At 34.0% G+C, this 18,896-nt stretch overlaps 3 protein-coding genes across 3 annotated transcripts in view; 2 read left to right on the top strand and 1 right to left on the bottom strand.

Moving 5' to 3' along the window:
* The window catches only part of LOC105837605 (low density lipoprotein receptor adapter protein 1), a 72,964-nt gene extending 70,817 nt beyond the window's left edge, over nt 1-2,147 (bottom strand). The window contains exon 1 of the mRNA XM_012682521.3: nt 1,905-2,147. Coding sequence (XP_012537975.1) covers nt 1,905-1,947 — 43 coding nt within the window. The 5' untranslated portion in view covers nt 1,948-2,147. The remainder of the gene's footprint in view (nt 1-1,904) is intronic.
* A 13,284-nt stretch (nt 2,148-15,431) lies between these two features.
* The window catches only part of LOC105830421 (paired mesoderm homeobox protein 2B), a 63,531-nt gene continuing 60,066 nt past the window's right edge, over nt 15,432-18,896 (top strand). The window contains exon 1 of the mRNA XM_036287652.1: nt 15,432-16,039. The gene's annotated coding sequence lies outside the window, so the exon portion shown is untranslated. The remainder of the gene's footprint in view (nt 16,040-18,896) is intronic.
* Nucleotides 17,401-18,741, top strand: LOC105837607 (39S ribosomal protein L30, mitochondrial). Its single transcript, XM_012682522.3, has 4 exons — nt 17,401-17,526; nt 17,691-17,837; nt 18,195-18,321; nt 18,395-18,741. The coding sequence occupies exons 1-4, from the start codon at nt 17,513-17,515 to the stop codon at nt 18,683-18,685; spliced, it is 579 nt and encodes a 192-aa protein (XP_012537976.1). The 5' UTR covers nt 17,401-17,512; the 3' UTR covers nt 18,686-18,741.

Raw genomic sequence — 18,896 nt, forward strand, 5'->3', positions numbered from 1 at the left:
AATTCTCTCCAAATTAATTGCAAAAATAAATTTGAGTATCGAAATTATTAAAACAAAGATATTAAAGCAAACAATATTATTGTTATTAAAATGTTTAAAAATCCATCAACAGTTTTTCCTCAAACGATCAGTAATTTCCTACGATTATTTTGCTTTCGTTGTTATAATTGCGCATTCACGTTATTATTTTCCAAGAGTCGCATCGCATCAAAGCGTGTATTTCGATGAATTCAAACACCCCGCAATAAATATTGACCGATATTTCCGAGCGCAAAAACAAGACGCGTTCAGGATCGACATACGCAAATCGCTTGACAACCGTAAACGTGGCGTTGTCACTGTAAAATAAAATTCGCGACAACGCACAATGTACGTCGCACTCGTATCTTCACACAAAACGCGCGTATACGCGACTTCAATATTTCATCGCATTCGATATACGCTTCGCTTGTTACACAATAAGACAGGGTAGCGTGTGCAATCTCGCAGTAAAACCGGAATAAAAATCGTGTGCAATTTTTACATTTACTGCACAAAAATTGCGGCCGTAATGTATCGAGGTTAGTAATGCCACCGATTGCACCAGACAATTATTTAATGTGTATATAAAAATTGCACTTGCAAAATTTATTCTTTGATCTCTCTAACAAGTTATGTAACGAGAAACTAGAGTAAAAACTTAAAATACAAGTCTAAAAATTTCATTGTTTCAAGCGTTAACACATTTATTCGAAATAACATTCCATATCTATTAAAATTTTATTCTAATATTACACAAATGTTTCTAAACAGATATTTGCAAACGTTTTATTTGAAAAAAAAATATTAGTATCATATTAATAAAATATTATTTTACGTCAGGTTGATCAACTAAATGCAAAAATTATCTCGCATCATAAATTAATCTCTCGAATAATCGAAATCTGCATAATTAGCGAATTCACATCCAATTAATTAAAGCGCACATCGATTATGATTACTATTTGTTCTATAATTATAATTATTCAGCTACTCAATTTATTCACCATTTGATTACATTTCCAACAACTGTGCTCCGAATTAACACGAGTCTTCGATAACACCGTTACACCGATTACGACGATCGGCGTGCGACAATCAGCTGGGGAAATCGCGTCGCTTGGAACTGTGTGTTTCATTTGGCAGCAGCTGAGCGTGTTGTCGCGCGAATTACACCGCGAATGCTGATTCGCTGTCTCCCGAGGGAACGAGTATGTCGCGATCAATTCGAAACTGCATTAAGACGAAGGCAATGGCCCTCGAATCGAGGCGCACGTTCTTAAAGGAAACTCACCGTCGAGCGACGCTTCGAGAAACTCTCCTTTCGTCCCCGCGACGGAATTCGATTACGAACGACTTTAGTCGAAGAGATGTGCTACTTAGCGAGATGGGAGGCCGAGAGGAAATAGCGGTCGCGCGTTGTATCGGGAGTATCGAGCGGCGAATAAACGACCTTCGGGCCAGAATTTTTTATTGATTGGATGAAAATAAGCTCGCGTGAGGTATCGGAGTAACAAATTTAAAATTGCTCTGCAAATCCAAATATCAAAACTGTAGAATGTAATAAGAATTTACGTACATGTTAGAAGATTATAGGAATTATGGTTTATTATATTAAAATTACAAAAGTTCAAGTCTTACCACGTAGAATGTCGCATTAGCGATAAAAAAGCGAATGATGGATATGACAAGAAATGATAAGAATGAACTCTATGTGAAAAGTGAATTGCAAGAATTATTATATGTTCGAAACTGCGTGAGATAACGTCAGACTAACATATATTCAATGCTGACATGAAAAAAAAAAAAAAAATAGTAATCGAGAAAAGCCCGAGCGTCGTACTTTCACCCTGCATTAATCGAATCGAAGACTAAAGAGGACTCACTTTTATGGCGAGAAAATCGGCGAAGTTTCTTGAAGAACGGCATGCTGCCACGCTCTTTCCCGCGACGGAACACTGCGTCGTCGTCGAGATATTGACCCAATATGCCCAATCGATCGCGATCCACGAGCCACGTTCACCGACCGACCGAGATCGCGCGCGAGAGATGAATGAAAGAGAACGGTCCTCGCGCACGAGCGTGCCAGATCAAAGTGCTTCGTGACTCTGTCTCATGTGTTTTTTTCGTCGCGCAATACACGCGTGTGCGATACATCGCACACTCTCTCTCTCTCTCTTTCTCTCTCGTCAAGTTTACTACTTCTCCCCCGCGGCGGTCTCGCACGCGTTACGTCGTTTTCCTCCCCTCCACCGTGCCACGATCACGGCCGGCGTGGTCACTACATGCGTGATCGGGAATGATGCTGACACTGTTGATATAGTATATTTCTCGGCGCAATTATGTAATCTATTAACGACAATGAGATAATTTTGAGAGCTAAGTTTCCGTAATGGAAAGAGCGAACTCATTATATTTGATTTTTTAAAATCAATGTCTATAGTTATATTTTCACAACATAATATGCAAATGTATAATATCCGAAATTAATTATTCAAATAATCGCAATTAAAGTGATAATTATTCTCTACAGTAATTGTATGATGGCACGTTTTTTTACGGTGCGCTTCAATTTATTTAAAAAAAAATTCTGTGTTATTTACGTGACGAAATAATTCATTATAAAATCAATAAGCTTTTTGTTAATGCAGAAATTTTCATATTGGAAGAGTTAATGTAAATGTAAATAATGCGAAATCTTGAATAATATTTGGTACAGTTAAGTCAAGCGAGAAATTATTCTCGTGGGTGCCATTTGTTACGTACGTATCCCAGTTTTGCACAATCAAACTTAAATTAAAAATGTTAACACTTTGGAATTAAATTAAAATTAAAATTAAAAATTATGTGAAATTTTCCGACAAAGAAAAACTTTATAAATTCTAAAATAATCAAACACAATAACACATATTTGAATTTTAAATATGTCAAAAGAATTTAATTTTAATGAATTTATTTCTAATTGTCGAAATAGATTTATTTCGTCATTTCCATTTTGCTCTTTTATACCATTAAAAGCTGTTTGGCTTAACTAATTTATATTAACATATTATAAATTATAATAACATATTCTATCAAATATTTTACTACTCAGTCTTATTTTCAGAACAATTTTACGACTTTGTTATATATATGTATACCGGCTATCGAAAATATTTTATCGCCGATACGATTTATTAAGCTCTCTCATGACTTGAAAATTGTTCTCGACTGCGTCGTCCGTTGAAGGATTCGGCAAGAGTCGCGCAATCGTCTTTACGACCGTAAATAGAAAGGCAAGGAGAAAAGGAGCAGAAACTGAACAACCCAGCGGTGGTCGCGACTTCAACCCTGATCCCTCTTATCTAACCTCGGTGAAGAAGTTAGCCTCAGCCAGCTTAGGCCAACATCCTTCGAACATTCGCGTTTACTTTACGACGGACTTTGAGGCAATCGGAAAATACGAAGTCGATAGGGAGCTCGATGCGAAAGAGAGAGAAAAAAGAGAAAGACAGAGAGAAAGCGAGATATATATAAAAGTAATTGTCGGGTGGGGCCGTGGATAATTGGCGGGAAAACTCAATTAGCTTGCCGAGCGAGACTTTGTTAATTGTCGGAAAGTTTAAGCTCGAAAGGTCGCATTGGAACAGAAAAGAGGCGGCCCTAGCTGAGCAGTTCGAGCAGACTTTAACTGTAAAAGCGCAGCTTTTTTCGAGTCCGAACTCATATAATTGTAAGTAGTGACAAGATTCTAAGATTATTTGCGATCTAATTTGTTATATAGAATAGGAAAATAATGTACTTTTAAAAAATTTAATCGCGCAATGTTTTCTATTAAATGTAATATTCGACAATATCAGATAAATATAAAAATTTAAAAGTAATAATTACGTATGCGAAAGATAAATCTAAAATATAGATATGTATCAAATAAAATTCTGAAGTTTTAATTTTTTTAAAGAAGTCCGTAAAGAACTTGCAATTTTAAACAGATAGAATAATTAAAATTTTTTTTATAAACATACTATATATTTAAACATTTTTTTTTTAAACTGCATTATATAACAGAAAATCTAATTAATAGAAAATTATATCTAACATATAGTAATAATAATAATAATAAGACTGGACCATATATCTAGCTTATGAACACAGGCTTCTTTATCGCAATGTTGTATATACATAGCGTTGCGGATTGGACGTACGAAACTTGGCAAAGTGCTTGTAAATAGGCATAAAATGCAATTTGGAAGTATAATTAACTTAGTAAAGAGAGGACACGCGCTCCACAGATGTCACACCTCTGAAGCCGATCTATGCAGTTGGAAACAGACGCTCGAGTTCGAGCTTGTTGAGGCTTACCACGTGGGACTTTCTACGTAATGCGCTTTTCATTAAAGTTTCACATCGCTCTAGATTAATATTGAATAATGTTAAGACAATTTTGCATTTGCTCGATAAAGAAAAACATCTCCTTGTCCAGCTTTCATTATTAAAAATTTATATATTTATTTGTATTGTTTACACATTGATTTAATCTTATTTGTTATTAAATATCTTCTTCATTTATGTTCTACATTATCTCGAATTATTTTATTAATTAAAATAACAAATTTTTAAATATTTATAATTATATTATTTATTATAATTATATTATAATTATATTATTTAATATTTATAATTATTGTAATTATAAACTATATCAATTAGTAATCATAAAATGCTAAGTAATGATAAAACAATACCCAGTTTAAGTAATCATAACTAGTATATTTATAATTATAATATAAATTAAAAAAAAAAATCGATATCACATAATTCTTTACACGAAATGTTTACATTACGCTATGAATATAATCTGTTATTTTTTATACCTTTAAATATATTAATATTTTAGATACAGTTGTTATATATAATTATAATTCGTATTTTAATCTTATCATGATTTTTTAAATTAGCAGTAATGTTTATTGATAGAAGCAGTCCTTTGATTTATCTTCACTTTGAGAACACGATATTACATAAAACCCAATGACGAAGCGCGCTCTCTTCAACTGTCTGTAATAAGAGCAAATTTCTCCCTATAATCGTCGAAACGTCTCGCTTTGCCGGCGCTTTTAAAATAAGCAACTCCTGCAGTGACTTTTCGACGAATCGCTTGTAGAAAATGAGTACGAGTTTCCTCGAGAAAATCTAGTTTCAGAGTAAAGTTAAAGCTCCCTTCTTCCCGTTGCCTTTTATTCGTAACTTTTGGTACGCGTTCGAGCTGCTACGATTCGCGATTAAAATTTGCAAGCGGCGGCGGCTCGAGGAAGAACTAACATGGAAAGCGAGTTGACTATGCGCGCGTTAAGCTGGCGATTATTCCACCGAGCCGAGGGGAAAGATCATGTGCACGGCTCTCGTGGATTTCATTAAAACCCTCGTCAAGGGAAATTTGAATATTGCCCGGCTGAAAAGCGAGTCTCGCGTCGCATTCATTCGTTTAGCAAGACGGAATGATATAACATGATCAAGTGTCGTCATCATGTTATTATATCTAACTCTCCGTAAGCGTGATATTCATTACCCTTTATTAATAAAAAAATTGAAAAACATTTTCTATGTGCAATTGAAAGATTTAACAATTGACAACTTTAATATTTGCAATCTAAAAAAAAGAAAAATTAATCTTAAAAATAATTTTATCTTTAATATATAATTAATAAATTCTGCTATTTATAATATGACATTATGTTTTTTAGAGAATTATTTTGCCTTCAACATTAAATTATTAAACTTATTATTTTCTATTTTTAAAGACATTATTTGCTAATCTACGAAAATCTTTTTATAATCAGTACAATATCAGCTACGCAACGCATAATATAATTGATGCAATTATTTAGAAGAAAAATTAGATTGTAAATTTTTAAAGAGACATATTGTTAATTCTAAACTAATCACACACACATTCTTGTAATTATATACATTGTTTTATAACAAATGCACAAAAAAGACTAATTTATATAACTGATAACAAGCTTCTGGGTACAATATTTTTCGATATTCACGAAACGTACCCGGTACTTTCGGTGACTCGACTCTATACAATTAGCTAATTGCCACGATTTAATTTAGCAATCGGATTTTCGCAAAATCACCAGGAATTAAAATTGTCGATAACGAGCACGGATGAAGAGACGTACAAAAGATATTGTATTTTAGAGCGACAGAATATTCCATTCTAAAATCAATACGTAACATCGGTTCAAGTAATCATTATTATCCAAAACAATCAAATTCAAAAATAAATTGATTAAAGTGATCGTTACATCTTGATTGAAATTTCTTATTGTTCAACAAATGATGGCTCTAATTGAAGTTCTATTCTATCGACGCTAATCTTGCACTAATTTGCATTGATTTTATTTCAATATTGGATACGTACTCGTTTTAGAGAAATGTAGGTATTACTTTAATTATAAAACTATTTTAATAACAATGATACTACTTTTTCTTCTCTCTTTTTAATCAAATAATATAAGTATAATCAAAATATGCAAATAAAAAGAAATATATTAAAATAATAAAAAGTTAGTAAATAAAGTTAAACAATACTTTCATAAAATCTTCATATTTAAATGGCCACTTTTAATAATAAATTAGTTAAAAATAAGTGTCTGTTTTGTTAGAAACTATATTGAAAATTTCATTAAAAGTATATACACTTATTCCGAAATGCTGTGCATACTAGTGCATACTAGTACATACTAATACGATGGTCAAAAGTCATTTATCGTAATTTTAACACGAGAAAAGTTCGAAGCAAAATAAGCTTTCGTAAAAAAGCTTCGTCTCGAAACGCCCGGCACGTTCTCAACGACGAGAGAAAAAAGGGGAAAAAGATATACAGAGGTCGGACTTTTACGAATCCGGGAGTGCTTTAACTTGCGCACGTTCGACTTGCTCGTTATGTCACTGCTTTAGCATTAATTTCTCTTCTACATGAGCTAAGTAGAAATCGTAATTAACTATTAACCAAAAGAATATAGATTTCCGACAATCTTATGACCCATCATCACCCATTTTTCTCAGAGTTGTTTGAGTTATTTATCTTGACATTTATTTATTTATCAAGACATGTCATTTTCTAAGTAAAAAATAATATTGTTACATTATTTTAAATAATTATTTGCACATGTGATAACATTTTTATTTTTATTTTTCGTTTCCCAATATACCTTTTCAACATTTGCAAGTATGTTATAAATTAAAGAATTATTATTTTTTGAAAATACGATTCAATATTTTTTTCTTAAAAGAAAGTTTAGTGATTTATAATAATTTACAATTCGTACGATTTATATTTCTATGTGTACTTGTATTTAATGTTTTCAAATCCTTTCTTCTTCAAATTTCTAAATGTGCAATATAATTTATGTAAATAATTTTTTTTTCCTTGCTGTTCTCCTAACTTTTCAATTTTTTTTTAAAGTTACTAAATTTAATTTACATGAGTTCTATACCACTATATTCTGATGCAAATATCACACAATTTTTATTTGCCCTTACATGAATATTATGAAGTATACGTGAAGTAACATAGTGAAATCGATTTAAGCGTCAAAGTCCCCTTCGTCATCTTATTCCCGCGGCATATTCAATAACGGAACTTTTACCTCAATTCACGCGGCGGCGCCAACTTTAATATCCGAATACGAGGAGTTATCGCGCGAAAATTCGATACGAGCTTGCGATACTAATATTTCCTGTCGTCGATCGGAAGCCACGGAGTACACTTGAAAGCGCCTGCGATAGTCTACCGCTCGCGTAAACTTTCCAGTTCGAAAGTTATCCGCATCGCAAACTTTATCTAGCGTTTACCACGTCTCTTTGCAAGAATACTTTTTGTTCTTAAACAAAATTATGCCGAAACAATTTGACTATTGATTAGTCAGTTTCACGCAAAATGCACACATACACATTCATCTTTTAAAATACATTTATATACTTTAAAGAGAATTGCGCATGGAGAAATTTTTTGTAGCTGCTATTTATTTTTCTCTAATATTTACTTTAAAAGATAATAAATTATAAACAAATGTAAAAATAATACACATTTTATAGATCGACTATTAAAATATTATATTATGATATATTTACGCTTATTTAAAGCATATTTAAAGCTTAGTTATTTAATTATTCTCAAAGCACAGTTAGAGATAGTTTTAGCATAATTGCAATTCTCAAATTTCGAGAAACCTACCATTCTTTAATACTATATAATATTCCAAGTCACAAATCATAATCGTTCATGATTTGTCTTATATAATGCGACTACAATCGAGAGCACATTCAATATTCAATAGGACGTACATACTATCGAACCTATTGTCAACGACTTGTTTTCTACAGACAGGAGACAAGCGCGATTCTTTCCATTTATAATAAAAAAAAGGTGCTTTTTATGATGTGTTGACAGCAACAGAATGGAGATCGCGAAGTGCAGTTAAACTAATTGATAGGTACGTACTCGATCGATTCCATGATACGAGGACACACGGATGCGAAATTACGCGCTACCACGCGCTACTTATCCCGGTAGAATGATGCAATCGATAAAACTCTGCTTTCGTCCTTGCTCTCAACATTCTTTCCTTCGAGTAAATTACAACTTATCAAAAAGAAAAATTCACACTTATAAATAATTAATGTGACATGACATTAAAAGGGAGATGAGGTAATAATAACGTGTTCTTATCTCAAATGGCGGTTTCTCTCGCGAAGTAAATCTACGAAACTTAAATTTAGCGAACGAACAAACAAGCGAACGGATAGAAACAACAAAACCCGACACCATATTTTCGCACGACGTTAATTAAATTGTCCTTACGCCCACGCGTACATGACATATAATGGAGGTGGCTGTAATGAGCGTATTTAATCAGGCTGTTTAATCAAGGTGTCCTCTTAGAGCTGGCGGCGCAATATCGTAAATAACTTTCGCTCGTATTCGTGACGCGCTTTAAAAACGTGCATTCGATTCACGGACGATGGCCAAATGACATTATTTCGCACAATGGCACGTAGATATCTCCACACGCGCGTGCGAACACACACACACACACACACACCACACATACACCGTGATCGTTTTTCATTTTCCTATCCAATAACAGCGACAGTTTGGAATTTTTTCAGGGCAAACAATTACTATAATACGCGATTTAAAAACGTATAAATAAACGGCCATGTATTGTGCGCGTAATTACATAACTCCTAAATTAATTCACATAGATTATATGTGTGTATAATCATGCAATTTATAATCATACATCAAAGTCCGTTAACTATAAAAGATTTTACAATTACAAATGCTTAATTTGCCGATGGCAATAATAATAATAGATAACGAATAATTCATACATGAAGTAGATTTAATATTATTGCGGTAACACCAATGCAATTTCGATGATGATGTTACAGTATTAATTAACGGGAGGAATGCAAACCTCGTGCTACTTGGGGGTGCTCTATATTATGTGATACTATCAACAATAGACACCGGGGTGAGATTATTGCGTGGCGTACGAGCCGCATTACGGGTCCGGGATTGAATTACGTCTGGCAGACTGTTAACAAACCGAGAAAAGCCCGCGGTCGCCAGCGCGAATAAGAAACGCCGCGAAATTATGCCGAAAGAAGCGCGACGATAAATCTTCGGCCAGGATTACTTTCCGGAATGGACCGGAAAAGGAACGAGATAAATACATAAGGGGATAGGGCAAAGAGGGAAGACGTAATCGGAGATGAAAGATGGCCGAAGGTCGACCGAGCGTTTTGCGCTCGCCACTCGCTGTAATTTCCCACCGCGGAGAGGGAGAGGGGAGGAGGAAAAGTAGTTGGTCTTGCCGATTCAACGAGTTCGGGTTCTTCATGGTAATCGAGGGAACCATTGAGGACTCGAGCTTTACGACCGGCGGTTTGTTCAGTATTTATTCTCTCTCGCCGATGGTTCCACGACTTTTAGGGGATTTCGATAAAAGTAGGACTTTAATGAAACTCTATTAACAAGTTTTCTTCTCTCCGTTTACATCTTCCCTTTTCGCAAGTGCATAATCTACTTTCAAATTCACCATGAATAAACGTTAAATTATGACTTAATGTTAGAGATAAATTTTTAAAGATTTTAATAAAATATTCGTAATATTAAATTTCTATAACATGTGTGTGTTTTCCACAAAAAATTATATATAATTTATTTTAAAGTACATGCAGTAATCTTAAAACATCATCGTGTTCCACTAAGCTTTGACTCATCGATTAGAACTTGCTACGTCCATGAGATTGCGGGAACATGCACACGTTTCCATAAATCACGATTTGATCGACGTTTTAACCACGAGTACAGCGGCCATGTATAACACGCGGTGTTTCGGTGAATAATTTCGTCGTTGTTACTAAAGTGGGATTACTGAAGCGAATCTCGAATGTAGTCGAAATATTTGGAATATTGCGCTCTGACATTTGAATTAGGAAACCAACTACCGTAGGAATAAATGCCCCCCCCCCCCAAATATATCTAATTCAAGGAAAGCTCTAATTCAATTAATTATATTTAGACTGTTTAAAAACCATTTAAAATATTGTACATACAAAAAAGCATCATTATTTCTATTCAGAATTATTTAAACAATTGTTACGTATGACTTACAAGAATTTTAAACAAACTTGCGTATTGGTGAAGAAGTTGAAACATTAAGAAACGTTTCACTGTCAAATATTTAAGATTTTGACATATTTTAGTTTAAAACAAAATTCTACATTTTCTATGTTCTATATTTTCTATATTTAAACGCTTTGAATTTACCAATATCTTCGCGGATTAATGTATCAAAATAGATCGTTCATGAATATCTAAAATATTTTCAAGGTATAAAAGCTTCGAATAGGAAACGATGTAATCAATTTTTTTAAATATAATCGTAACACAATTAATAGAATATTTACAATTCAAATAATTACATCAAGATGGAAATTGTTATCCCTTGTATTCGCCATGAATAAGCGATGCATTACGTGGAATACCGTCACAAACGGCACAAAATGGATTGCAGGCTTCTGCCGGCCACCGCCGAAGATTTATGGACGCTTTAAAATGCTCGATGTTGTCGACCACATCGTTAGAACCGGCGGCAAAAATCGATGCACCGGCTAAATATCCCCGTTAAAATCCGAAGCGACGCATCCCACGTATTCTCGCGCACGAACAAAGACCAAACGTTCCGGTGAAATTTTTTTTTTAATCCGTCTACAGTTTGCAAAGCCGGTATTTTTGTGCGATGAGCAAACGCTCATCAAACCTTCTGTGACTTCGTATTCTATAAAAATAAACAAAGATACCTAGACCAATTCAACTGGAATATCAAACCCCTGTGATTTTTTTGTACTAAATATATGAGTAATAAAAAATCGAATATTAGAAAATATAAGGATATTTCTTTATAAAAGACTTTTGTACTCTATTTTAATTGAGTTTTCTAAATTTTTTATAATATTTCTTTTATGTTAGAAATTTTATAAAAATATTTTTCAATTCCTTTAAAAATATCGCAATATGAACTGTATATCTATGTTTTTTTTCAGACAAATATAATTTTTAATTAAAAATATATTGACATATAACAAAGAAAGAATATACATTATTTCAATTTATTTTAAAAATAACTTTGTTTTGCGCAATTATTTAATATAACATTTATTACACGTCCAGCCAGAAGGCAACCGACAAATTTTTCGATAAAAATAAAGTGCCGCTTTACCTGTTAACGCACAGATGTTAAATTAATTTTCCTCTGTGTAACGGACAAAAATCAGTTTTGCGAAACATTTATCTCGTTCCATTATTGTTCAAATCGTTAACAAGTACAAACAAAAAAGAAAGTCGAATTATTTCCAAATAATATGTACATATATCGTCGCAGTATAACAACGTGTTGATCGCCACAATGCGCGATGTAGCAAATGTCGGTAACAAGCGACAGTGTATAAACATTATAAGCATCATATGCTTATAATGTTGAGACTTCTCTTCAAGAAAAAAAAGATAGAGAAGTGAAAGGGCGTGATCGTCTGAAAAATCGTAATGATATTGCATCTCCAATATAAAAGATTTAAATAAAAATAAGTAACGTTTCATCAAAAATGAGAAATATTTTACATTTTTTCGTATACTTGAGTTAAAATAGTTCAACAATCAGATTAGGAAATATTTTACAGCAATTCATAACTCGTAATAGCAAAAACAAAGCTGCGCACTTTGCTTTTTTTATTTGTCTTGGATAGCAGAGTACTATAAAATAAAGGAAAAATATGAATAAAAAGTTACTTTTACAGAAGAGAGAAAAAAAAGAGAAATGTGAGAGAAATTCTTTATACTCTTGTGTATAAACTAAAGAGTTTCAAAACATAAACTGAAGATTTTTAATATTTTATCGCAGTGTGATGTTAAAGCTATCTTTTATTTATGTGACGATACAGAGAATATTGATCGAAACATTGATAGAAAGAAGATGTAAAGAAAAAGTTATATATTTTTTTTAAGTGGCAATGTTTCTTTTTGTATCCGAGATTTAAATAAGGAATTTTAAACTCTATTTATATTGAAAACATTCCGAAATAAGACATGTAATATAAAAAAATCTAAAATATATTTTTTCTGTGATGTATGTGTATAAAAGAGATAAAGTAGAATTACTGTACGTATAGATTTCCTATAAATTTACTTCGAACTTTCGAGACAGACAGACAGATAGTTTTCAGAATTGCCACAGAAAATAAATTTTAATATTCCTTGACTTGTCCATATTTTCCAGATAACAGTAATAAATTTTCCCTGGCCAATATGTAATCTTAAGATAGAACGTACATAGCAGAAATTAAAATAAGATCTGACTTTGTAATTTTTTATGGAAAAACAGAAAGAGAAAGAAGTTATGTTACTTGCATTATTAGATTATACTTTTCTCTTTTCAATTTACATTTCATTAAAAATTATAAAATGCTATTCAAGTTTTCGTAAATCATATTTCTGAAAGTAGCGATAAACTACTTGCACAGAATTCATCAAAAAGTAAAATATAACACAAGCTTTATATTTTAAAAAATTGAAACATAGATCTAATGTTTGACGTTGCCGTTTTTCCAAATATTGCATATGAACAAAATGACAGCTGGTCAAAGTCAACCTAGCGGTTTTTCACTATAAATTTCACTCGGTTTTTTTTTTACTACACTAAAAAAGTAAGCTTTTTTTTAGATATCGCAAGGAAAATCGACATCAAAACGAGAAATTCGCACTCGCGATTCTCTCTATTGTACGATCCGTTAAAAGACGTTAAAGGATGTTGCGAAATAATGCAGATGCGCCCGTTTTTCACGCGCGCAAAGTTCACCTTTCTCTTTTTTTTTCTCTGCTCCTATTTTTCGTAAGGGCCGCGAACCCCTTGGGCGTCCCATCGCCCCGGCGGAAATGAGTTTTCACGAGAAACTTTCGAACTCAAGTCGGACTTACCGCCGCAGGATATTTCGCATCTCCGTTCCCCAACGACCAAAGTTGTTTTTTCCCCTCGCGGGGTGAAGGGACGGGTGGGCGGGGGTGCGACCGTCGCTGCTTCCGCGAGCTTTCATCCAATTGAAATTGCACGAAGCCCTCCTGAAAATACACGCCCCATCACGTACGATAAGAACAGCAAAACACGTACCTGCATTTTGCATCGCGCACTCTCTTTTTTAGGTGCGCGAATAAAAGTGTGAAAATAACCGTTACGTTTTTACGTGGCATAATAATAATAATAGTAACAACGACGACAATAACAATAACAATAACAACAACAATAATAACGATATCACAAAGATATAGCATAATAACAACGTAAAAGTTATGGCTATAAGTTTTGTATAAAAGCAATGCAACGATATAATAACGAAACGTGATAGGCAAAAGTAATAATTGAAAGGCGCAGCTTTTTTTATGGGGAAGTACTTTTGGTCGAATTGGTGATAAATATAATATGTGTTAGTTCATGGTGTCCTGATCAAATGTGCCAATGGACGCAAGGTCCGAAAATTGGCATTCAAATATCGCAACGTCTTGCAAAGTCTTAAAATCAATCACATCCGATAAACCCTTGGATGCTCTCTCGATCCTGCCTTCGGTAGCTAAGTCAGCTCCCGTTCTTACCTTCACCGTGTTATACTGTGCTCGCATACAATAACCTTAGGTTACTTAAAAAATATTATAAGGCTTTATAATCGACCTTTGACCGCCGGTATCTCAGAACCAGTTGATCTTTAGGTGCTTTTTCATCAATGATTTTTTTTGTATCAATAAGCAATGAGCAGTAATATAAAAGTCGTCGCTGGCGAGACAAACGAGCGATCGCACGAATATAATAAATAAATAACCTTACCAGACGATGCTGCTCCTCGTCGACTGCCCCATCCTTTCGGCAACTCGAGCCAGTCGAGGATCTCGCGTCGCGATCTCAACACGTCACTCGCGAAACACACAGCGTCGTCAGCACGAACAAGAGAAGCAACACAAGGAACATTTCGCGAACGACGCACACGAACGACGAGGAATTCGAAACGGCCATAGTGGCAATTTGGCGCGAGCGGACATCTCTGTCTGATTCCGAGGATCCGAGTCGATGTTCGACGAGCAAAACGTTCGATTGGAAAACACGAATCTGTCTGTTGACACGTCGCAACGTTTCGCACGCGGAATTCACGAAAAAAAAGGGATCGTCGCGGCACAAGCGGAGAGCGACACGCACCACCGTGACTCCGCAACAAAGCGAGGCACGAAGCGATGCGCGGCTAACGTCAGATGACACTGCTGAAGTCAAAGCGCAAACAGACGAGCACGGCGCGGTAAATAAACAAGCCCGTTATCGTTCCAGTCCGGCCAGGGAGTAAATCCCGTAAATCGTTTCAGCTTTTTTCCTAGGTTGACCAATTTATCTGCGGAGGAAAAAGTTTGTTAAAGAAGAAATACATTTCCCATGTAAAAGAGCGATATTTCTTTAACAATAATAACTGGAAATAATATTTCTTTGTTATTTTTATGTAAACTCAAAAAATTAATTCAGTTAAAAGTTACGTAAATATTAAATTAACTTAGATTAAATTAAATTAAAAGTTAATTTCAAAAAGTTATTTATATTAAACAAAGTAGTATTTTTTTAAAATAACATACGGATTATTTAAGAAATAATATTTTATTGTAAATTAAGTTTGTATAAAAAGGAAAAAAAATTTAATAGAAAAATGTTCTTTTTTTTCTCGAGTACTTTGCTTTTCTCAAGTACAACAAAAACATTCTTTCTTTTCGCGACACTCTTCTCTCGTCGTGTTTGTCCTTTTTTTTTCTCTTGACTCACGTAGTCGGCTAACTTCGCGTCGCCCGGAAAACTCGGAACCAAACGTCGCGGCTGCCGCTCGATCCGTGTTTCTGCGCCACGTTTTTCCCAACGCGCGAGTGTCGGAAGTGCCGAAAGCACCGCGAATGACCGCGATCAACAACGATACTTCTGATACGTCGCGAACTAACGTCTTCAACGTGACGCATCGCTCCACTCGCCCTTGTGTCCCCTCTGCGAATCATGCGTTTGTGATTACAGCACTTGCGACTCCTCGAGGTACTCAAGTACAATTAGCTTCTTGTCGAGCCTGCGATTAACCGTCTTCCTAACCTATGGTGTGCGATTCGCGTCACCGGCGAAGTTGCCGTATCCGAATAATCCGAATATCCCGAGTGTTCAAACGGATGTCCGGAGTGCCGTGCAAAGTGATGATCGTCGGACGATCGTCAAACGCGTTCGCGAATGTGATTAGCCGCGTTTTTCCATACGATCTGCTACGAGTGGGCGATGAGCTTTCAGCATCCGGAGGGACGGAGCGAACGATGAGGAACAGGGAGCAGGAGGAGGACGCAGAATCAGGATGCCGAAGGAGGTTAAGTCGTAGGGACAACAACAGCTCGTGTACGTCGCGACCGGTAAGTACGTTTCACATGTTTATTTTATTCATAACTGCAGTTGCTCGTACGGCGTCGCAACGACTCGAATTGCCGTGAATCACGGCACGTCCTTTTCCCTGTAATATATTTTTCCTTGAACGCATAAATTGCCTATCGACAGTGAATGCACAGTTGAATATCGGTCGGCGATAATTGACGTGACAATTGGGGGCCTGTTTGATAGGAATATAAATACTAAAATTATTGATTCGACGTCAATATTAATTTTGCTCCGCGATGAATTCTCACGGACGTTTTTTAATAAATTTTAACCGACAATTCGCTCCCCCCCGTTCTCTTCTTCTCCCAGTCACTATGCGCTGTTGGTAAATTTAGTTGGAATAAAATTGCGCGTGGTTGGTTCCATTATTTGTCATTATCAATGCATGACCGACGATTTATTCGATTTATTAATAGAGAGCATATTATATTGCACAATGAAGTGGAACGAAAATGATGCAAAATTCGGAAAATAGTTTAATCGAGTGAGAATATGATTCAAATCTGTTTATTAAATTAACTGTGTTTACTACATTTATTATTTTACGAAATCAAATATAATTAAAAAAATTTGTTAAGCGAAAAAATATATATTTGAAAAGAAAATTAAATAAATATACAAACACACGTAGTAAACAAGAAAAAAAGGGGAAACTTTTTTACAGTGATAACAATTATATCAATTACAAAATTTTACAATGGTTTTAGGTAATTGTAAATTTCTACAAAAATTAAATATTTATTTTTCCAAAGAAATTAAATATGAATTCTGTTCTCTTATTACATATTTATGGTTAATCATACTTGAAACATTTTACTGTATATGTTTTTATCATATAATTACTCTATACAAAATCTTAAAACACAAAATATAAGATATTTATTTTTTTTTCAATCTTCAAATAAGAATTTAAAACTAACATGAAACAATTAAGTATCACATATAAAAAAATAACCAACGATGATCTAATCAGGTCATGATCTTTTATTGTACGTAATCGATAGCATTATTCGTTCTCGATAAATCATGAGTCAAATTAGATTTCAGGTCACGGCTCCTTCTAGAAGTTGATCTGCTTTTTTATTAATTATAGAATCGATAAACAAGGTGTTTCATTAATCCAATTTTATTTCTTAACAAATAGATTTAATTATCCATAATTTTCCATTTAAATATTCTGGCAAATTAGTAAATAAAAGAATTCTAAATTAAATGCCTTTGTTCTAATAAAATAAAAATAAACGGAGTGAATAAAACTTCGGAATCATCAATTCTCTCGGTGGTAAAGTTAATTTCTGTCATACCATACTGGTTTGAAATTTTTACATTGGTTTTTCCTGAACAAACTAGCTGGCGCCACACAGCAGTCATCCAAAGTAAATTATCAGACAGTTCACGTAATAGGTTATAAGCTGTGTGTTATTCTATATTCTAATAAATAAACGCGCAAAATGGCAATGTTTATGTAAGTAATTGTATCAATTTGAAATTATTACGATTATTTAAGCTGTAACACGAATAATGTACAGTACATTGACATAGTTTTACTGTCTTTTACGTATTCTAAAAACAAGTTAGTTCTAACCTATGCGGATTGCAAAGTTTGATACTCAAAATTTATGCTTTTAGTACCAATGTGACGACCAAATTGACTTGCGCACCCATTTTCTTAAATTTCGTACGTCATAATCAATATAAGAAACGGAGACCTAAATGGAAAGACTCAGAGGGTAATTTCGAAGGAGTAAAATATGCAAAGATTACATATTTTCCAAGGTAATGTGAGGTTATATTGTACCGCATCTACGTGCCAATTCTTTCAAAACAATTCTGCTAATTACGGGTTACGTAAAAAAAAGAACATTGTATTTATTATAAGAAATTATAAGTCTTTATAATGTTGAATCATAATTAATTTTTATTACATGTCAAGCTAGACTTTTTTAAGTTTGACGTTTAAAATGATTTTGAAAAAATTCTTTGTGTAAACAGAGAAAACTCTTGGAACATTAAATTCTAATCAATCGTCAAATACTAAACGAAACGTATTTTAAATGCTGGAAGGATTAAGACAATTTATGATTGTGTGAACACAGTTGCTATTTAGATATTTAAAAGCTTTACATATTGTAGACGACCAGATCATATTGATCTACCATTCGAGCCGAGCAAATTGTTACTAGTAAAACGAGTAAAGCCTTTTGCGGGTAATCCTTGGTGGGAGAAACAGGTGCTCGAAAACTTGGGTTTCGAAAATAAGGTAGCTAAAGTTGTAGGCATAAAACGAAGGATAGTGTTTGACAAATTCTTTATTCGCTTAATCCATCTTACAGAAACACGTAAATGATCCAGTGATCGTAAAAAACATACCAGAGGTATGTGCCATGCTCTGGAGGGTGAAGCATCTGGTAAAGATCATTCCCATAAAGTTACCCAACAAGTTGCCAACTATGGACGATCTAAATGGCACATATTTACACGAGAATGGCACGTTTTATGTTGTACCGAGAGTAGATCCTGCTCGCGAAGAAGCCATAGAACAGTTTATAAATAATCCAAAGAAGTTAAACCGCGATATTATATCAGAGAAATTGAGGCTTAAGTGGTTAGAAGGACGTATGTAATAGATATCGAATTTGATCATGAAAATAAATACATGTTAATAAGTCATTTATATAAATCTGATCAATGGTAAAATCTTTATAAAATAATTCCTTGATAATCCTCAGATGAAATTTCTTTTCTGAGAAAAAACTTTCAAGATACCCTGTATAGTATAGTAAGAAGAAACTTACGGTCAGTTAGTTCGCATATGTACGAAAAATATTATATAAA

Source organism: Monomorium pharaonis, chromosome 5, assembly GCF_013373865.1.
Source record: "Monomorium pharaonis isolate MP-MQ-018 chromosome 5, ASM1337386v2, whole genome shotgun sequence".
In the NCBI taxonomy this organism is placed as follows: domain Eukaryota; kingdom Metazoa; phylum Arthropoda; class Insecta; order Hymenoptera; family Formicidae; genus Monomorium; species Monomorium pharaonis.

Coding starts and splice junctions, on each gene's coding strand:
- LOC105837607 (XM_012682522.3), top strand. Junction 17,838..18,194: donor AAGATTACATATTTTCCAAG/GTAATGTGAGGT, acceptor TACATATTGTAG/ACGACCAGATCATATTGATC. Junction 18,322..18,394: donor ACTTGGGTTTCGAAAATAAG/GTAGCTAAAGTT, acceptor TCCATCTTACAG/AAACACGTAAATGATCCAGT.